Source organism: Manihot esculenta, chromosome 14, assembly GCF_001659605.2.
Source record: "Manihot esculenta cultivar AM560-2 chromosome 14, M.esculenta_v8, whole genome shotgun sequence".
NCBI classification, from domain to species: Eukaryota; Viridiplantae; Streptophyta; class Magnoliopsida; order Malpighiales; family Euphorbiaceae; genus Manihot; species Manihot esculenta.
This window is the reverse complement of record NC_035174.2, coordinates 2,677,006-2,700,375: the sequence shown is the minus strand read 5'-3', so window position 1 is coordinate 2,700,375 and position 23,370 is coordinate 2,677,006. Positions and strand designations below refer to the sequence as shown.

The 23,370-nt window shown below is 30.5% G+C and overlaps 2 protein-coding genes across 2 annotated transcripts; one reads left to right on the top strand and one right to left on the bottom strand.

The window, feature by feature from the left end:
• Positions 1-6,063: 6,063 nt before the first annotated feature.
• Positions 6,064-8,133, bottom strand: LOC110631040 (ethylene-responsive transcription factor ERF027). The gene has a single exon (XM_021778743.2). It carries the CDS (start codon positions 7,985-7,987, stop codon positions 7,295-7,297), a length of 693 nt encoding a protein of 230 aa, XP_021634435.1. The 5' UTR covers positions 7,988-8,133; the 3' UTR covers positions 6,064-7,294.
• Positions 8,134-15,447: 7,314 nt separating this feature from the next.
• Positions 15,448-21,697, top strand: LOC110600630 (putative two-component response regulator ARR21). The gene is made up of 9 exons (XM_021737501.2): positions 15,448-15,614; positions 17,554-17,727; positions 17,813-18,229; positions 18,364-18,440; positions 19,371-20,360; positions 20,465-20,620; positions 20,868-20,951; positions 21,137-21,208; positions 21,338-21,697. The coding sequence occupies exons 1-9, from the start codon at positions 15,476-15,478 to the stop codon at positions 21,386-21,388; spliced, it is 2,160 nt and encodes a 719-aa protein (XP_021593193.1). The 5' UTR covers positions 15,448-15,475; the 3' UTR covers positions 21,389-21,697.
• Positions 21,698-23,370: the final 1,673 nt, after the last annotated feature.

Here is a 23,370-nt window from a genome sequence, read left to right as displayed (position 1 = left end):
TTTAAATAATACACTTTCTTATTTCTCTGGTTATTTTTCCTTCATTTTCTTTGCTTCCAAACATATATGGATGTGGGCCACAGACATGACCCAGCTGAGAATTTTCCACGCCAAAACTGCGTATAATTGGTCCTCGTAGCCAGGCTGGACAAGCCATGTTTGGTGTCGTGCGATTCTACCTTATGGAATAGGGGACCAGTACTGGGTCATGTCATGGGTCCATAGCCTAGCTCAACTTCTCGTACCTACGTCAGGAGTCAGGATCAACATTCACTTTCAAACGCCAAATAATTACAGCTTTAAAGTTTAGGGTACCCATAAAAATAATTGAGGTACCATGAAAGGCACCTTGTCTGTAATGAAGTCGAAATATACTTTGACCTAAATTATTATACTGGAGGCATATCTGAATCAAGGCTTGCAGTTGTGTGTGTTATATATATATATTTTTTCCATTGTGTTAGGGTTGGTACAATTGGATTAAGTGACATGATAAAACGCAATTTCACAATTGGATTATACATGAAATCTTATCTTAAATTGCAAATAAAAAACACATCAGCCTCATCTCAAAGAATTGGATCATCATTATTATCTCTTGTCCCAGAGATTTAAACCCGGCCCCTTGGTATCCCATTGCCAACTCATTTCAGAAACATTAGTTAAAATTGGCTTAAACCCTGGATGGACTTCCTGATAAGTCTAAGATAGTTATCATTTGTTCTTGGTCCAAACATTCAAGAAAACATAGTCCTACCACATTAAGTTTTTTCATGAACTTAGATATCCTTAAATAATAACAAAAATATGTAAGCTGAATTGAGTAAGCCTTCTAACAGATAATATTCCATTTATGGAGCAAGCTTTTATAAGAGTAGCAGAAGTTATAGGTTATGTTGTCCAAAAATATTATAGTAGAGCATCGCGTTATTAGTAAATTGTAAGAGGTCAAGAATCGCTCATTTAATTTGTCCAATCTGGAATTAAAAAAGAAAATTCAATCCCATATTTAAAAATCTATGAAATTCAAATAAAACATCAAATTGAAAAATAATAATGACACAGTATGCCCATAATTCCCAAAAACTGAGTATTTGATTATGTCCCAAAACTCAATCTTTTCATCTTCAAGCTTTATTAGACTATTGGGGGGAAGGTAGAACCCGGCAAGGGTTGGCTACAATTCAATTTTGAGCGTAAATTGGTGAGTTGTGTTTAAAATTCCAGGGGATGAAATCAGTTCTATAGAGTTCCCTTGGTTTCTAATTTTACGGAAAACATTAAATATTTTATATGATATATGTTTTTTTTTAATAAATTTAAGCTTTTTTTTTTCAAAAAAAGCTTTGTAAGAATTAGAATTCAATCAAAACTGATTATATATATAAAAGTGTTAACCAAATTTTCAATATACATAAAAATGATTTTTCTAATTAGAAAAATATTTTTATTAAATAATTTTTTTGGATGCTCTAAAATTACCATCACTAAATATAGGGGTAGAACAAGTAGTGGGACAAGATTAAAATAGGGAAGGACATAAACAACAAGAAAGGAGTGAGTGCAAGCAGAAAGAGATTTAAAAAAAAAAAAATGAAATGAACGAGGAGGAGGACGACACCAAAAATAAAATAAAAGAGAAGAACTAGTCAGTAATAAAAGCTAAATTATCTGAATTTTTTTAAATTAATAATAAAATAGATGTTGTTCAAATTAGATTATTGATGCGGTGAAAATGAAACTATAGTATAATTAATTAAAAATGCGTGAGACAATAGTTATTATTCATCGCGGTCATTTTGACGCTCAATTTTATTTTGAAGAATGAAAAATATAATAGATTATTTAAAATTTAAGTAGTTTTAGAGATAATATACGTTTATTTTTATTATTATTTTTATTTTATACCATAAAAAAATAAAAATTAATATAATATTTTTTAAAATTCGATAATAATCTCATTCAATTAGAGATATCGCTAACTAATAAATTAGTGATTTCGTGATTATAGACGATATGAGTGTATACTCGGTAATGAAAATTATGTATTAAGACTCAATTTACCGAACAAGCGTAAGTTTTCACAGTAAATCAAATATTATTATTTATTAAATTTTTATTGCGTTATGATTAATTTTATATAACATAAAAAAATAAATTAAAGTTTATAAACTAAAAATTATCAAATTCAATGTTTTAACCATATTGAAATTCTTGACTTGCATTAAAAAAAAAAAAGAAAAACACCTTTCCGGATGTGACAGTCGTTGACTCATAAATCCATGGCCCTTTGTTTGTTTTCTCCTATAAACACTGTCCATAGTTGGGTAGTTCCATTGATCTCGATTTAACCCTCTCATATATGAAACCTAGTACAACGTCAAACTAGAGTGGGAAAGCATTTATATTAGCTTATAAATGGGTTTAAATTAATTTTTTTTATATAAAATTAAGTTGATTTGTTTATTTATAATTTTTTAATTTATAAATTAAAAAATAAACTAAAAGAACTAGTTTATTATTTTAATATTTATAAACATTAAATTTATAAATCAAGTTAATTTTAAATTTTAGAATAACTTTATTTAATAGTTTTTAGTAATTTTAATAATAAATTTGTTCTGTTTAGAGTATTTTAATAAAAAATGTAATTATTTAGAATATTAATCTTATAAAATTTAAGTAAGTATAAATTTTTTATAAATTAAGGTAAATATTCTCCAAGTTTGAAATATATACTATTTAGCAGAGCAGTATTCGGTTTAAATCGAAAAAATTGATCGAATCGAATTGAAATTTTGATTTGATTTTTTATATATTTCAGTTCGATTTGATTTTTAATTTCAAAAATTTCGATTATTTTGTTCAATAATATAGAGAAATTAAATTATATTAAAATTAAAATATTTTAATTAAATTTTAAAATATTAAAAATAAAGTGTAAAAAATAAAAAAATTATTAAAAATTGAAATCGATAAAATCGAATCGAAACCGATCAAATCGAATCGAATCGAATCAGACCGATTCGATTCAATTCGGTTTTTAATCAAAATCAATTTGATTCAATTTTTATAAATATTAAAATTTTAATTTTTAATTTATTTGGGTTAATTTAAATTTAAACCGAACTGATCGAATGCTCACCCCTGCTATTTAGTTGCTGGCCATTAATTTTATATATCGAAAATAATGTGAATAAAATTATAATAATTATGTTGGAGTAAGGAATCCAAGCAACGCCTAAAAGTTTAGTAATAAAGGCAAGGCATATCATGGTAGGCCAGAGTTGTGATGTAATAGAGAACTTGTCTAGTATAGCCGTAGTTTGAACAGTCGTTAAAAACTAAGTGAAATGAATCTCTTAAAAATATCTGAGAGCCTCGCCGAGCCTCTGTGGAGTTGGTGGATGTGATCTTCTCATCCTCTAAAATATTACTGAATTGACCATCGACTTTTTCCCTGCCCCCTTTTTCCTTTTTCATGATCTTATAGGATCGTCTTGTTTTTGGAGACGAATCACAATCATTTCCCTTTATAGAAATTGACCATTTTATATTGCAATTGCAACTGTAACTTCATACAATTCAACTTTATACTTAAATATAGAAAATTACATTAAATATTCCATCTATTTTATAAAAAATTTGGCTTTCTAAATTATTGCTTGAAAAAAAAAATGATAATATTGTTAAATAATCTCAGAAAACTTGCTAATTGATAGTGTGGTCGTTAGATAATAATCACATGATTAAGTTAATAGAAAATAATGTTGATTTGCTTAATGAATCTTAGAAGATTGAGGGCAAAATCTTGGGAGAATTTTGAGAGTAGCAAAGTCCGAATCAATTATCATGTATGAGACCCACTGGACATTGTTCACATTGCAAATTGGCAGTAGCAAGTACACAAAACCACATCATGGAGTGAAATTGAAGCGCAGAAGGTATTGACCAAATAGGTATATTCTTTCGAAATCTGAGCCTTGAAATTAATCTAGACTGCTACCTCTCTTGGAGATGCGAATTGTGTCTCTAGATTTACACCAATAAATATGTCGACCATTTGAATTGATTGTCATTCAAAAAGAAAAATCAAAGAACAGAACAGTCGGTAATCCCCTTTTAGTCGGTTTAAGATTTTAACAGTTTGGGCCATTAAACTAGGCCCCACTTGCTTTACCTTTTTTCAACAAATTAGTCATCAAGCATCAATTTGCGACAAATTCCATTGCCGACTCCCTGCAGGTTTAACTTTCTTTTCTTTTCTTTTCTTTTCTTTTTTCAAATTTGCACAACACAGTTCGTTCTTTCCCTCTATTTCCATTTCTTAAAAGACAACTGACACAAATCTTCCTTACAAAATGTTGTCCAGGTGCACTTCTTCAAAACAGTTCACAAATCAGTAAGCGTAATACTCAAATACAAGCAATCCAGATAATGGTTTAATTTGCATATCTATGTAACTCTACTTCATGCATTATATCATACTCTATCAAAGTTTTTTCCGATCCAAATTTGCTAGCAAAGGCAGTTTTACATTGTAATTTCCACAATCTTAACAATATAAGGCTCTCTTTTTTCCTCAAAGCGTGAGTATATGACTACAGAATTTGATGAACACCACACCAGACAGTAGAAACTCCAAGTTTCTTTATTCTTCTCTAAATATTCACTACTTTACTTTGTCCTCAAATGAAATGATTAGCAAATTCCCATTAATATTTTTTCTGTAAGTTTTCTGAAACTTGCTGAGATTTTTCTTCCCCTTTAGATAGGAAACTTTCTGAGATGCATAACCAAATCCGCTAATGTTAAAAATAGCAACACGTCATTTTATTGTTATTTAAAATACCAATAATCAGTTAACAACAAGATTGTCCCCATGGTTTTTAATTTCTTACATATCATTGACCTGCAGTAATATACTCGATTAGCGAGCTTTTCATTAATTTTGCAGCAACCTTTCTCTGAAAGTTTCAGAGAAATATAAATATAACCCTTAAAATGTTAGTTAACATGAATTATAGGTTGAAATTGATGTTACACAATGATAGTTATCGCTACAAAACAGTCGTATGGTATGTATTTGATAATTTAAAATACAATTCTTCTATTTAAGAAAAAAAAGATTCGATATCGCGTCTCATATTATTCGCTTATAAAAAAATAATTTTACTATGAAACTTCATAATTTAGATTAATCACGGTAGAAAAAATGGAATTATATATAATATCTCGTATAAAATTATAAAATAATTTGAATTAATTATTTTGAACCAAGTAAAGAATGAATTTAAAAGTTATTTGAATTAGTTTGAACTGAAATGTTACAATTGATACCAGAGTCATCCTAAATCAAAAAAATTATGTGGAATTAGTGGATTGTAAGAAAAATTATGCGAAGTTAGTGGATCGTAAGGAAAGAGTTACCAATGGGACGAGGTCGAGCCACCTTTAGATACTAGCGAATCACAATACTCAAGAGTCTGATCCTATATAAAATTGTACCTAATTCAACACAATAAAATTGTAACGTGACATTGCAAAATTGAACGAGAGAGAATTATCACGTCTCATATCGTCCGTTTACAAAAAGAAAAATTGAAATTATACATAATAACCAGTACGAAACTACTAAATAATTTGATTTTACCATTTTGGATCAAGTGAAAAATGAATTCAAAACTTTTTAACTTTTTTTTAGTCTGTTTAAATTAAGCTATTACATTCAAACATCACAGCAAAACTCGCCCCCTCATAAATAGGTCGAGTTTTAATATAAAATTACCGCTACAAGACATATGCGAACATTTCCCTGTTATGGTTATGATTGCGAGATCACTTATAAATTAACCGATGAAATTCTTATTAATGAAATTCTTATTATCCTAAAGGCAATTCGCTTAAACAATTACTCTCAAATTATCATTGAGATCACCGATCGATTAGCTAATGAAATTCTTATTATGCTAAAAGTAGACAATTTACTTCCTACTCTCAAATTCTAAATTTATTCTATTGTCGGATTCACACTGCCGTAGAGATTTAACCGATCACAATGTAGCTTTAAAAACAAAATAAAGCTTTCGTTGGGTCGATCTTCCATTCAAAAAGTTAGGGCAAAGCGTTATGTGCCTGCCTGGTGAAGCAGTACAGATTTTACTCTTTTTTTTTTTTGTTCATTTGATATCTAAAGCGCTAGAGTTTGCACCCCATTACATATGAACTTTACAAGGCCAGAACACAACACGAAAAGCAATCATTTAATAAGAAAAATCTCGGCTTACCTTTACAAATATCTTCTTTTTGCGGTGATGCATGGTGTTCATTTTAGTAGAACATCGAAGAAACTAAAACGGTTCAACCATAAACATCGTTTGCACAAACATGACGCTTAGGCCCTAAAGGAAGATGTGAGCTTGGAGCTACAAATGGGCAAAGATGTGATGAGAAAGCAAATCGTTTCCCTCTATTATATGCGCACAAATTGTACCAGTGCATGCTCACATTTGTGGTGGAGTAGCAGCAAAACAAGAGATGTGATGAGAATACCAGCATTAAGTGAAAACCTAAGAACAAGAGATCCCAAGGCATAAAACTTGTAATATATAGAGAACAAGAATTGATCTGTCTCAATCCCCGACATCTGCAGCTGCTATGAGTTGTATCATTATCATTATTTGGCCTCTTGATAACTGAACCACAGGCATCAACCCGTTTCTGATTATTTGCACCAGTATCTGGGTTTATACAACCTTCATCTTCATGTGACTTAAAAGTTAAAAACACCATTGTCAAAACTCCAATTCCAGTGCGGAAGAGGAAAAGCTAAAAAACCCATTTGAAGAAAAGTACAAATCATGTTGCGTAAGTTAGCCATGTTCATCAAGAAAGTTTAAATATGTCTTAAGACCCAAAACGGGGAAAAAATTGAAAAAAGAAAGTGTGCGGATGAGAGACTCTCCGTACCATAAAATATATATCAGACTCATCTCATTGAGAATGACACAAGTAATCTTTTTTGCCAAACAAAGATGAATGAGACGTCCCCTTCCCTAGCTGTCCCCAGCCCTGGCATGTACATATACAGCTAATTAACGATAAGTGGCAGCAAAGTCACCTACCTGTTTTTTCTGCTACTTTTCTTTGCAGTGATAGTGATACACACCCTTCAATCTAGCAATCTATAGTCTAAGCAAATCCAAGCTTCGAAATAAGAAGAAAACACCTTAAATTACCCATCCAAATCACTCCTCTTTTCCTTCTACACTGCAGCTGAAGCAAAGGGATTGGTTTACTGGTAGGACCATAGGCCTTCAGCATCGGAACCACCCGGCGAATCATCAGACGACGGCGTGTTTATCCTTGGAGGGCTCACCATCATTGCTCCTGCCATGTCCACCAGCAAATTTGGCAAGTTTAGAAACATTTCCTCGTCAATAAATTCTTGACCTGACTCAACGCGGCTCGTACTGGAAGACGTGACCTCAGCAATGGGCTGACCCGCATCCGGATTTGACCCGGTTTCTACCTTGGGCTGTCTGGCTGCAGCTGCACTTGCAGCCGCGGCCCTTATGTCGTTGGCTGACGTGGATGTTGGTATAGGGTAAGAAAGAATAGATTCCGGAAAGTTCAAGGGCGTGTCGGGACCTTTGAGAGCGAGAGCTGCGACGTCGTAGGCGGCGGCTGCCATTTCAGGGGTAGGGTACGTGCCCAGCCATATACGCGTAGTTTTACGTGGCTCCCGGATCTCCGACACCCATTTCCCGCTCCGGCTTCGAATTCCCCTATAACTCGGATGCCTGCCGCTACTGGGATGACTGGAAGAGCCACCCGGAGATCGAATGGGTCTGGGCGACTGATTTGATGACGTGGAGCGCGGTGATTGGTCATCGGGCAGCAGAAGAGGTTCAGCTGGAACTTGTATCGAAGCATTGGATGGCGGTTGATCGTCTTGGGGCGGCGCATTAGACTGCGGATCGGCCATATTAAAATATGCAATAAGTAAATGGATCGTACGTTCCTTTCTATAAATAACAAAAATAGTATATTGAATGTGGGAGATATTGTTCTCTCAAATGACAAGTTGATGGGCAAATGGATGAGGCTTGCTTATATGGGGAAATGAAACAATGGGCTGAAGCGCGGGGAATTCGCGGACTTTCTCTACAGCTCAAACGCTTTTAATTTTATTGGGCTTTTCTTTTATTATATAAATTTGTGTTTGATGTGACTGATTGGCCTGGCTGTGATGAAAGGTTACAGTGCGCACACGTTTTGATATTAGCCACACACAACTCCATTAGCTGTTGCTTACCTGCTCTTCTTAAACCATTTCCTTCTTCTTCTCTTTCTAAATGCATACTTACACAACACAAACCAACAAAACTAATTCAAATAATTAAAAGTGATATTATAAAAAAAAAATAAATTTAATATTTTAATGGCATTACTGATTTAAAATTAAAGATTGCCACTCTTCTTTTATCAGTGTGCTTTTAATATCTTGATATTTAATTTGCTGGTTGGTTGTGGTGATCATTTGGATGGCATTGTATAAAAAGATTGGTCCAGTTTTTGAATTAATGAGACTGACTCACTGGTCCTCTCCCTTGTCTTGTGCTTATTTAATTTGTTTCCCATCAATCAATCAATGATCTCTGGGATCTTGCCTTAACACCCTCTTCGAAACATTGGATCGATAAGCCATCATTGTTAACGATAGTGAAACTTGTTCAATTACTATTCCGTTTCTGCTACTAATTAATTTAACTTAAATTACACTACAGTCACACTATTGATTTTACGGTTTTTTTGTTTTTGAGTGTGAGTGCAAATATATACTTATTAAAATTAATATAGAAGATTAGGTTGGTTTTATAATTAACACCGTCTTCATTTTTTGAATGTTCAGACTGTTGTCACTAAATTGTTTATAAATCAAGCAATTTATCTTTTTCCTTTTTCCTAGAATATAATTGGCATTACAAGGACAGAAAAAACCTGTTTACACCAATCACTAGGTCGTAGTCATTAATGTTTAGCAGGCAGGGTCAGGGCTTAGGTGGGTAAAAATGGAACTGCAAATTACATAACTTGTCTCGTAAAAATTGAGGTCAATCGAGAAGGTCTAGGAAATTTCTATATGGTGTCTTTTAATAGGTATGACCGACCTCTCTTTGTTTTTTCGTTTTTTTTTTTTATGCAATTATATTATTTGATTGATACATATTATTTTATTTAAGGTAAATTATTTTATATTTTAATTTAAACTATTAAATTTTAAATAAATTATTTAATATTTACATTTAATGTAACTTTAATTAATTCTTAAAAATTAAAATATAAAAATATAAATAGAATGTCAAATATAATATATTATATATGAAAATAATATTAATTTATATTTAATTATAATTAATAATAAATTTAATTATAAAAGTAATATAATTTAATTATTAAATACTTAATAGATATATTTTATTTGGTATTAATAATTATAAAAATTTTATAATAAATATGTTATTTTAATCATTTTGTATATACTATTAGTTTGTATTAAATAATATATTTTTTTATAAAATATTTATAATATTATTATAAAATAAAATATATTATTATTTAAGGCGTAAACGAAATATTTAACTATTAAATTATTTATTTTTATTTTTAATTTTAAAAATTAATTAAAATTATATTTTAAATATAAATATTAAGCTAATTTTTTCAAAATTAAAATATAAAATAATATAAATATTAAATTTTTTCGATCAATTTTATTTATTATATAACCTCTGACAAAAAAATTATTATATAATTAATTCATGTTTTTTTAATATATATTAATATACTGTAAAAGAAATGTACTTTACTCCTATATCTTGAACTAAATTACATCCGAATGAGAAATCAAGCAAAAATTTTTTTGCTACGGCATTGAGAAACTCGATTCCCGTTCCTTTTGATCCAAGAGAAGTGAACTTGCACAAACCAATTTGAGAGCTTCATAATATTCAAGATCTTATTATGAATGGCTAGTTGGGGAGCTTTCTCTTGACAAGCTTCGATGATAACGATAGAATCATCCGTGATGGTATATAATATCTGAACAAAATAAATTATGAGTTATTATTATAAAATAAGAGTACATGGTAGGAATTTTACAAGTAGAAAAAATTTAATAAGTGAGAAATGCAGTTTCGTTATAAAAATGAGATTCAGACACTTCAACATTTGGATCATTGTCAAGACTCGCCTTTTTTTGATAGGTCGAATCGTGACACATAGTTATAATTATTAAGTAATATCATAGAGTAATTTATAGTTGATAGTTAATTATTTATAACAAATTGGAGGCTGAAAAAAAAATATCTCATGATTAATGATGATTTTTAATTGTATCGTAAAATCATCTTTGAATTTATAGTTCAAAATTATATTTGATTGAAATTGAATTAGATTAATTTAATTTATTTGCGGATAAAAATTAGATTTATAATTATTTATTTTTAATTTAAAAAGGCAAAAGTGATTAATAAAATTTGAAATATTTAGTTTAATATCTGCTGTCTAATTTTGCGATTCATGCTTCTATAGGAATGCAAATATTATTGGAGGTAAGTGTGTTTTTGTAGCCGTCAAAGATTTAACTGTAGAAGATCATAAGATTTCAGAGTAACTAGACTTTAATATTCATAATTTCTACGTGACTTTATAGAGCACATGCTCCATCTCTGTGGCGTGAATTCACTGGAGATGTAAGTGGTGCCCACCAGCCAGATTGCCCCCGGTTCAACAAACTCGGTCCTCCAGGCCGGTGGCAGACTTAAAAGCAGCTTCTCAATCAGCCAAGACTAGACGTTGTGGATGGGTGGTGTTATCAACTTATCATATCTGGGAAAACTGAATGATTGTGCACATACAGACAGAGGATACCAACTGTATTGTAAAATTTGACTAGTATAAGAGTGAGAATGCTGTGTTGACTTTCTAATCTGAGTTTGTGTGCTCGGGATTTAGGTAAGATAAGTTCCTTCCTCCAACTGGCAAATCTCTCTTTCTGTTTTTGTATAATTTTTTTCCCTTTTTATTGTTTCAGAAAATGCAGATCCAGAGATGGCATGCATTATCATTTCTTCCTGGAACAGGTCAAGAGAATCTCCATTTCTGACACCAAACTTTGACTCAAACTACTCTCAAGGGTAGTTACTGTTTTGTTTTGTTTTTTTTTTTTTTTTTCATATAGAGTAGGAGTGTACCGTATACCCAAACACAACCCTTATACCTAACAGGAACCACCCTAGGTTTTTTTTTTTGGGCATTTGGCTGTATGGCCTTGGGCTTTGCCGGTTATAGGCTCTTTTAATGGATGGACCTATCTTCATAGAAGGAACGCAAAAAAAAAAAAAAAAAAAACTGAGTGGCACGAAGTGTATCCTCATATATTAATAATTTTCATTTACACATTTTTTGGTATAGAAAAAGAGAAATTTACATTTAATCAATAGTGCATATACAAAGCATCATCATATATTTAATAACGTTCACTTACGTATTTTTTTGGTATAAAAAGAGAGAATTTTACATTTAAACATCACCAAAAGCGTATATGCAAAAGATCTTCATATATTAACAATTTTTATTTATATATTTTTTTTAATAAAAAGAGAGAAATTTACGTTTATACCTTATCAAAAGTGCATATACAAAATATCTTCATAGGTTAATAATTATATTTATTATTATTAAAAAATGATAAAAATAATTGTTTGTCAAATCTTAAATTAATTTGTGATAATAAATATAATTATTAATGTTATATAATAATGATAATTTTATCAAATAAAAAATCATAATATAAAATAAATCTCTTAATATATGAGGATCATATACACATTTTGATAATGTCTAAATGCAAACTTCTTTCCTTTTAGACTAAAAAAATGTGTAAATGAAAAATTCAAATTTCCTTGGACTATTAATTTGTTATAATTTCAGTTTTAGACTGTTTATTTGCAATTTCTGTTTATTAAAAATAATTGATAATTATTGAGCTTTTATACATAAATATAAATGTTAATGTTTTTTTTTTTAAATATTTATTTTTATTGTTCCCAATTCTACAGTGCAAATGCTAAACGTTGAATTGTGGTCCGAGAAAAATAAGAGGAAACTAAAAAAAGGTAGGAATATAAAAAATAATCCAAATAAAATTATTAATATTGGTGTTATTTTTAAAATTATGAAATTTCAAATTAAAATCTGACTGAAAAAGAAAATTAAGTCCTGTAAAATTCCATGTTGAGAGTGTTTTTTTCAGCACTGAAAAAGTAATAAAGCAAGAATAGCCATCTATCTATTTTTTTCTATCATTGAAAATTTGGTATAAAAAAAAAATCCTTGGAAAATTGGTGACAATTTATCATTAAATTTTTCATTGCATACTTATGAGAACGGATCGAGTTTTTTGATATTTGATCTAATCGAATCTTAATAACATGAGTTTAGATAATTATAATCGAATTTAAAATGAATATGAATTAAAAAGGGTCGATTTTTTTTGATATTTGATCTAATTGAATCCTAATAGAATAAGTTTATATAATTATAATCGAATTTGAAATAAATTTAAATTAAAATATAATATGTTGATATAAATAATTAATTTAATATAAAAAATATATTTTATAATAATATTTATATATATTTTGATTTAAAAATTAAAAATTAAATATTTTTTATAAATATTGAATTTTTTAAATGAGAATCATTAATAAAAAATATTTTTTATATAAATTATTAATAAAAATATATAAAACTAAATAAATTCAAATTTTATTTAATAATAATAATTGAAATGAATTAAATAGTTTAAATTAATTTTTAATTAAATTTATAATAAATTTAAATATTATTAATATAAATTAAATTTAAATTTAAATAATTTAATTTTTACAGATTTCATATTCATTTAAATAGCTAATTATTAATACTTCAATAGATATTAAGAAGAAAAAAAAAATCTTAATTACTTAAAAATTGATCTTATCTAAACCAGGGCTTCAGATTCTGGCGTGTACACGTCATGGCTTTTCATTAATGTGACAGATTAGCAAGACTTAAAAGGGCAAGAGCCAATTTCAATTTCCACAATCTCTCTTAAACCAAATTTTGGCAAGTAGGGCAAATTTGTCATGTAGAAATGAACTAGTGGCAATCCAAAATCGGTGGTTTTGTAAACCATGGGCAGAAGCAGAGCCCAGTTTCCAACAGCGGTTTTCAGAATTACACAACATAGACGTACCTAGTCACATTTATTTTTACTACAAACTTCCATTTATTACCACTGAACACAAGATAAGAAGGTAAAAAAACTCCATTTTTACTGCAAGTTTTATTTGATATCTAAAGGTAGATTTTGTTGATGAAGGTTAAAGCATGTGCATGCAATCCAAGTGGATTCTTAATCTTTTTCTTCTATAAGTGCAGGTTGCTGCATCCACCAAAAGCCCGACATGCGAGACCAACAAATGCCACCAATTCGTTTGCACACCTTATATTGCCTTTGTAACTAAAATAACTGTTGAGTTTTTCTTAATGTATTAGTTATAAAGAGCATTATAAATTAATTGAAAAATAAACTAAAATATTTTAATTATAAAATAATATTTTAACTAATTCTAAAATGATAATCTATTTTAGAAAAATGCATTTTAGATTTTGAAAATTAATATGGAACGGGTTTAAAGATTTTCTGTATGAGTGCCGAATAATATTAATTGGACTCTCTTTTTATTAAAATATTCTCTATATATGTGTTTAAATTTATTCAGAATTCTTTTTATATTTAAATGCATATTTAAAAAAAAAAAACTTCTAACGAAACTTGTAACAATTTTAAAATTTAAATAAAAGCTAAATGTTACATAAAAGCTATATTTTTACAATGCACAATTTTTTATATACGTTACTTCAACATTTTTGTTTTTATTATCTCCAACTGCATAGCCAAAATTAAAATGTTTAGACATTTTACGTCATGCAAATAGAATTATTAAAATTTTAATATCAATATATCTGCATAAATTGAATTATATATTTAAATATGTTTTCAATATTAAATTTATACATAATTTACCTCCAAATAGTGAGATTAGTGGAGTGCAGCTAATATACTAATTAATAGTAAATATTTATATATTAATTTTATTATTTAAACTAATTTAATTTCATAAGCCACCTTAGTTTTCAACAGCCGTCTTAGAAACTTATAGTTTTATTTTTATGTTTTATTTTTCCCGGATGTTTTAATGGTTAAATTATAGGTGGTACATGAAATAAGTAAAGTTTCAATCTCCAGCTAGCTAGACTTGCGATGTTAAAAATTCGAATGAAATTGTCATTTTTATGTGAATATCCTTAAATATGGATTAATCTTAAATTAATTAATTTAATACAATAAACCACCTCATTATTCAATCGGCATGTGGTTAAAGCCCGATGATTCTCCCACTGTCTGGAAACTTATAGTTTCATTTTTTATTTCTCCCAAATAGTTGCAAATTGTTGGATGTTTTAATAGATAAATCGCACATGGTATATAAAATAAATAACGTAAAGTTTCAATATTCAGCTGGATTTGTGATGTTAAAAGTTCGAATCTCAAACCTTTCATCACTGGAAAGGTTTAATGCAAATAACACTTACACCTGAAATATGGATTATTAGCCTTATCCTTATGCATGGAAAGATAATATATACTTCATATTAAAGGTTAGAATGCAAATAGACGTTTATTATTGAATTCACCATTTATTTTATTTTGAAAACATTTAGTTCTAAACTTATTGAATGGATAAATCACTAATCCTAAAAAATTATACACAATTGATTTAAAATTTCAAACTAATAAAATATACGTATAATATATATTGGTTTTAAAAATTATTTTTTCAGTGAGTTATGTAATAAATAAAAAAAAATCAGTCAACTATTAAAAAAAATATTAACAGCAGGTAATTGAAAAAAAATCATTCATTTCTTAACAAGGAAAATAAAAACCTAAGAAAAAAAGAAAACTTGACAAGAAAGATTGTGAAATCTTCCATAGAAGGAACTCTTAGTGAGAACATCTCAATTAAGGTAAAATGCATTAAATGCTGATTTCACACTAGATTTTTAACATTTATTAATTTGAAATTCAGTGGGCGAAAGCAGAAAATTAATATGGTTTTTCTATGATTTTTTATTTTATTTTATTTAACAATATAAGCTGTGAAAAACCACCCGAAATAAGTAGAGGAAAAGAAATGGAAAACGTGAGTTTTCTATAAAGGCACCTTTGGTCTAATGGTCTTACACTATATAATCAGTGGGACTGACAAGTGTAAGACATTCTTCAAGTCCTCTATTTTGCAGTTTGAGAGGTACATTCAATTATAAGTTGTTTTCTTCCAAGTTGCCCAATCTTGAAAACATGAGCAATGGGGGAATTGCATCCTCTCAATCTCTCAAGAAAAAAACTTCTCTTTTCAAAATCCAAATTTTGGTTGTGGATGATGACTCTACCTCTCTTGCTATTGTCTCTTCAATGCTTAAAAAATGCAGTCTCCAAGGTATATGAATTGGAGATCTCATAGCTATCTACCTCATAATTTCTTTACCAATAATCTCTGGATTTTCTTGTATGTTTTTGATTTGATAGGTTTTGTGTGCTTGTTTTCCTAATCAAATCCTAGAGGGCGATTTTTGTTTACTGTGTTTGTTCATTGGTAAAGGTGAAAATATCATATCTATGCATGATTGTTGAAATTGAAGTCCTGCCATCCAAAATTCCATAATCATCTTCAATCTTAGTTGGATTTTGAATATGTTTATCCTATACCTCTTGAGGATTCTTTTGTATTTCTTTGCTAATTTTATTACTTTTATTTTGCTCAATTTTTGTTTTATTGCTTGTTAGAAGGGAACTACAATAGATCTTCAACTGGTCAGTGTTTTGACAAGGCTTTGATCGGAAATGTTTTGACTTGATGCAATAGATGTCTTCCATTTGAGTCAATTTTGACTAAGAAATTGAGGTTTTCGATCAAGCAACTGTTTGAATTACAAACTACCACCTCCCAATTCTTCCCTCATCTTTATCTAACAGATCAAAATTTAAGATCTCACTAATTCCTCTTTTGGTTTTACAATACCTAGATTTGAGATTTTCTTTCTTAGGCCTTTGTTAGGATTTTCTCTTTTCTTTTTTCTTTTTTTTTATGATGGTATTTATTCAAAATAGCTCGGTTTTACAATACCTGATATTTTCTTTCTTAGGCCTTTGTTAGGTTTTATTATTATTATTATTTTGTTTTTATGATGGTATTTGCACAAAGTAGCTCTAGGGAGATTGGAATTGCTAACAATTTTATCAAAATTACTTCACACTTATTTTGTAGAAATTTATTAGATGAATATCACGTATATATGATTTAGTGTTTTCAACTAATAAATATATAATACGTGTTATATATCAAATAAATAAAAAAAATATTAGATTGATAAGATAGAAAAAATTTTCGTTCGAAAATTTTAACCGTAATATTTACCTTATAGAAATTTATTAGGTGAATTTATTATATCATATCTATATGATTTAGTGCTTTCAACTAATAAAAATATAATACGTGTTATATATCAAATAAAAAAAATAAAAAATTAAATTGATAAGAAAGAAAAAAGTTTTCGTACGAAAATTTTAACCTAATAGATTAACCGTACTAACATATTATATTTTTATTAGTTAAAGATATTAGATTACATTTCTTACCTGCATCATATTTCTCCCTTATTTTGTATTTGATAAAAGTAATCTTTGTTTTCTTTTTTTAGAAAACCACAATAGCTATAGGGATATTGGAATTGCAACAATTTTATGAAAATTATTTTTACAATTACCTTACGGAAATTTATTAGATGAACATAATATATCATGTCTACATAATTTAGTGTTTTCAACTAATAAAAATATAGAAAAATAAAAAATTAAATTAATGAAAAAGAAAAAATTTCATACAATTTTATAGGAATTTTTACCATAATAGATTAACAGGAAAGTATTATATTTTTATTAATTGGAAGTATTAGATTACATTTCTTACTTGCATCACATTTCTCCCTTATTTTGTATTTGATATTTTCCCCCAAAAGTAATCATTGTTTTCTCTTTTTTAGAAAATATTGATTTTATTTAATTGACCTTAGCTTTCCTAATAATTTTTTGATAATTCCATGAATCACTTTTCATATATATGTATATATATTACCCTTTCTTCCCAGCGTATGAAAGAAATTATTTTGTAAACTTTCTATGTTGATTTATTAATTTTAGTTATGATAAAGAAATGAATTTTTTATCCCCATATATAATATGATTTCATTATGGTTAATGGGGATCTTAGTCTGAAAATGTAGAAGTTGCTAGTTATAGGGAACATATTACTTTTTATTTGCACTATGATATTGTCCTCTCAAATGTCCTAATCAATAATTGTCTTTGTCACTTGATAGATTGCATGATAGATCTTTCAGTTGTCACCGTTAAGAATTCATTGGACGCATTATCAAATCTTCGAGTTCAAAATGGAGCATTTGACTTGGTTATCACTGATCTTCATATGCCTGTAATGAATGGATTGGAACTACAGAAGCAAGTCAAGGAAGAATTCAAGATCCCTGTCATTAGTAAGTTCAGTATTGAGCTATTACTCCTCTTACGATATACATTTAATTTCACTTATTTGAATTCTCAATCATGTTCTTGATGCAGTAATGTCAGCAGATGACAAAGAAAAAGAGATTTTAAAGAGTTTAGAGAGTGAAGCTGCATTCTATATGAAAAAACCAGTGAATCCAGAAGATCTGAAAATAGTTTGGCAGTACGCAGTGGCTTCCAAGAAAGGTAAAAAGGTTGTTATGGAGCAGGAAATTGGAAGTGGCCAAGAGGAAACTTCATCAAATGACAAACTTCATCATATCTCTTCTTCATCAGAGAATGAAGAGAGTGGCCCAAAAAAGAAAAAGGGGAGAAAAAGGGTAAGAGATCAAGGCCAGGAGGAACGAGATGCTGCTCCTGCTCAAGCTGCTGCTGCTCCTGCTCCTGCTCCACCCAAAAAGGCCAAAGTCATTTGGACAAATACACTGCATGATCTGTTTTTGCAGGCTGTAAGCCACATTGGCCTGGAAAGTAAGACAGCATTATATATATATATATTCAATTTTTTTTCCTTTCAAGTGGATTAATTATATACTTAATTTACTTACAAAATTAACCATATTTATCTGCGATGGATTTCTTTGTGGGTTTAATTGATCATGCAGAGGCTGTTCCCAAGAAAATTCTTGAATTCATGAACGTGCCAGGACTAACCAGAGAAAATGTTGCAAGTCATTTACAGGTTTGAATGAACTTTCTTGACGGTTATTGCGTATAATATGAACACTACTTTTCAACGTCACCTTTGGACTAGCTTACGTTACTACTGACACTACGGTCCTAGTTCTCACATTTCCCCCTTTTTTCTGATATCTAGGGATTTAAAAAAACAGCTATTAATAAAAATATTTTATTCATAACAAAAATAAAATTTAAACTTTTATATATAAATCTTATTAAATTTTTTTAACATTACAATAAAATAAATTATTTTATTAAAATATTTTTTATACATAAAAATTATTTCTTTTACTTTATTTACAATTATATATATATATATATATATATACATGTTCAACAAAATCAATTAGCCAAACCACAAATTCAGGTTTCATTATAAAGGAAACCAATAATAAAAAGTATGTCTAGTAAACATAGTAATAAGAGATTATAATATTAGTTAGTCTATACATTCATCCATCCATACATATTTACATATGTATATATTATTAAAAAATCTATTAATTAGTAAATTAATTTTAAATATTATTCATTTAATAATTATCTCATTTAAGATATTGTATATTCAACAAATAACTATATAATATTAAAATTTAAATTCACAAAATAAAAATATCATAAAATCAATGATAGAAAGATTTTTAAATAAATTATATTGAAAATATTTTGATATAAAAAACAATAAATTATTTTTTTATTAAAATAAAACAATTTGAAGTAATATTTTTTTTATATAAAAAAAGTTACAAGCCATCATACATTTTTATGAGTAGCTCTTGGGTTTGAGACTTGGGGCCATGGCTCCCCTTGGGCTCTAGTTCTTAAGTAACTCCCCATCTACATAAAATATTTAAATCAAGGACCTTTTTTTTTTTTGCTTTTTCTGTTGGGAGAAAGATGGTTCTCACGTATACATATGTCAAAATCACAGAAATATCGGATGTTCCTGAAGAAGGTTGCGGAGAAGGGTTTCTGGACATCTCGCAGTCTGGCTGAAAGGGCGTTTAGGTCATCCTTCGCCAATGGATATACCTCCATGTACCAAAATCCCCACAAGCAATTTTCACCTTTTCTTGGACAGCAGCCATCTTTCCAACCAGGATATGGAGGCAATCTCTCTGGTTTCAGAAGCTCCAGCTCCGGCCTCTCGCGCTTTCCTAGTCAGGAAGCTCCAACTAGCAACTCTGTGCCTCAGCTCCACTATGGACAATCTAGTTTATTTGGCAATCCTACTAGTTTCCAGCAGCGACCACTAGTGTTTGCCAACCCATGTCTGGCAAATCGCTCAACATCCAACAATACTGGAATTAATCTGTCCTCGGATACAGCTACTCAACATGGCCTCACCATCGGTGCAACACCAATGCAAATGCAACAGCAACAAAATCAAGCGAATCCTCAGAGCAATATTATTGACACTCCATTCACATTATTATCTACCGGAATCGGCTGTTCCAGCATGGCAACTAGTAACTATGCTGGAATCATATTGACTAGTGACGGCGAGCTCATTGGAACAGGAAAAACGCGATTCAACGGTATTGATTTATCAAGTGGCTCTAATAATGGTGGTAAAGTTTTGATGAATATGACTCATGACAACAGTATGAATAATCCACCAACAGGAAATGGGATCTTTGGGGGTTTGTGTGCTCAAGGTTCCTGTTCTTCTTCAACTGTGCTTGGGAGTACAAACCAATATTCACCAACTTTCATTGCAACTAATCAAGAAAATACTTTAATGCTTCCACCACAGTCTCAGCAACATACCAGTACTGGTCTTAGGAATGCTGGTGGAGAAAATGACTTGATGACTAATGCTTCTACCTTGGGTACCATTTCTGATAATCATCAGCAAGAGCTTGGCGAAGTTGACCTTGATGAGCTCCTTTTCGGGTCCCCCTATACAACTCCTTACCAGGTAGTTTGCACATTTTATAGAATTTAAGAATGTTTCTTCAGCTATATATGTAGATCATCACTGTCAGTTGTTTGTCCACTAATTGTCGGCTTTTGTACATGTAGGACCAAAATTCGGAAGTGTCAATGAACGTGAACTTACATAGCAGCCCATATCAGGCTGAAGTTGGTGGTCCTGTCAATGAATTCCTAAATTCGGAATTTTCTACCTTGTGTACTATTGCAGATCAAACTCCTTGGAGTGAAAAATCCTCTGCCCAGGCATGTCTATTACTTGCTCCCTTTCCTGCTTCATCACCAACCTATAATTAAATAACCTTATAGGAGACATTTTTAAACTTTGTACATTTTTTCTAGCGCAAATGTTTGCAATTTCTTTTCTTTTTTTGAAGGTTGATATCGATTTTTCGTCTCATGTTTGATGTTTCTACTTGTTTTTCATCGGGTGCATTCAAAGAAAATTGAGAATTTTATAGTCAAGCTCGTCCTTAATTGCCATTTTCTGCAGCTTCAAGGCAGGGAAGAAACGGTGAATCCCGACTTTGGTGGCAATGTTAATCCATTGGAGGACTATTATCCAAGCTTTGAGCAGGCAAGTTTACTTGTACTATTTGCTACAAAATACAAACTCCCAAAAAATAAAGAAAAAAAAAATCTGAACTTCGTGTTTTTTTAGCAACCTTGTGTTTAAAAATGCTCCTTTATTTGAACTAAAGTAGCTATAAGAGAAACTAATTTCCTTAGCTTAAAAATCTGTTTCTCGTTATATGATTGCAGCCACAATGCAATAATTTGGAGCATACGCTGAATGGCATGGATCTTGATGAAGCACCAATATCAGGAAATGAGGCATGTTTATATATATATATATATATATATATATATATATATATATTATTTTCTTTTTTATTTATAAGCATTAAAAAGAAAAGGGATATTACAAGGGTGTATACTAAGCCTAGTTTTGGGTTTATGCAGGTTTGGGGAGACGATATCTTGAACTTCCTGCTTGGAGATGAGGTCTACTAAATGGATGACAATCTGGCAAAAATAAACCTAATTCCAGTATCGAAGGCTGGATTATAAGTCTAAACTACTATGTTTATATAGTAGTCTGGGTTCATGTTTTACAGTTTAGCTGACAATAATAATCACCTGGCTGATGGGACAGCTTTAGTTTGGTTTTACAGTATTTGCTTCTAAAAGACTTAATTCGTTTGCTGTTTGTGGTTTGTAGTTTGTAACTACATACACACAGCACCTGTGTAATGGATGCATCAGTATGCATGTTTTTAGCTATGCTAAACTTATCCATTAATTTATATGAATGTATGTATATATGCTTAACCTAAATCTCTCTCTCTTTCATATCCAAAGAAGGAGAAAAAGAAACTTCATCGCCCCACTAAATAAATGATAATTATAGTGTAAAATGTTGATGTTAAACTTGTTTTATTTTTTTTATTTTTATTTTTTGATTGGTACAGCTAGGAGTAGTTGTCTAAATTATTTTTTAATAATCTGTCAAACTCCAAGTGGGAGTATTTGTAGGGATTTTCTGTTATTGATTTGGTCAGCAGACATGGAGAAGTTGCAGGAGCTTAATAAGCCACTTTCTCCTATTTTGTAGTCCCATTACTTTTGATTTTATTATAAAAACAGGTGCGGCATCAGAGTTTTTGTGTAGCACCACAAAAAGAGTGAAATCTGCTGTGTTCTTCATTGTTCTCTTATTTTTTAGTTCTGTTTTCCAGTTAATATTGCAGAACATTGTGTTTGAATATTGCAGCAGAACATTTGGTATCAGAGCCTCTTCGATCAAGGTCTGAAACATGTCTCACCTTGAGATTGAGAGAGCAAGGAGAGAGAGAGAGCAGAAAGAAAGAGAGGGTGCCTCCAGCGATACTTCAAACAAAGAAAGCTTGTCGGGTCAAGAGAAGGAGGGCTCGATTACGCTAAAATATCCCATGTTGACAAAGAGCAATTATGCAGCATGGGCTATTAAAATGGAAGTGTTTATGGTGGCTCAAGGTGTATGGGAGCCAATCGAGTCTGAAGGTCCAGTTGATAAACGAAGAGACAAGATGGCATTGGCGGCCATCTATCAAGGTATAGGTGAAGATACCTTGCTTCAACTAGGGGCCAAGAAAACAGCAAAGGAGGCATGGAATATGCTCAAAGTTATGAACCAAGGCGCAGAAAGGGTGAAGGAGGTCAGAACTCAAACCTTATGGAGTGAATTTGATGCAGTGAAGATGAGTGATTCAGAGACAATAGATGAGTTCTCTGGAAAACGCACCATCATCGTCAATAAATTAAGAAGCCTTGGGAACATTGTTGAAGATGAAAAGGTGATTAAGAAATTGTTACGTTCAACTTCCTCAAAATTTTTGCAGATAGTTTCAGCCATAGAGGAATTTAGTGATCTGAAAACCAAATCGGTAGAGGAGGTAATTGGATCATTAAAGGCTCATGAAGAACGTTTGCTCGGTTATGGAGGCAATTCAGCTGAAACAGTCCTTCTCACGAGAGCTGAATGGAAGGCCAGAGAGGAGGGCAGCACTTCCATAAAAGCTCAGAATAGCAACAGTGGAAAGGGGGGCAGAGGTCGAGGCCGAGGATGCGGCCGCGGTAGGGGAAGAAGCAACAGCGATTTCCGAAAAAACGGTGATGATGAGTCAAAGCCGCAAAAGAAAGATAAGAGCAAGATCAAGTGTTATAGCTATGGTCAAATGGGACATTATGCCTCAGAATGTCCCACGAAAGAGAGAGATGAAAAGGCTAATTTAACACAAGAAGACGAAGGACCATCCTTGCTGCTGCTGGAAACGTGTGTGCCAGAATTGTTACCAGCAGAGGAGTCCGAGATAATTATGCTGCAAGAAAATACCAATGAATCCGAGACAAAAGAAAGTAATTGGTATTTGGATTCTGGTGCAAGTAGCCACATGTCAGGTGAAAAACGCTACTTTGTAGAATTAAACCTTACCATTACAGGAAAAGTAAGATTT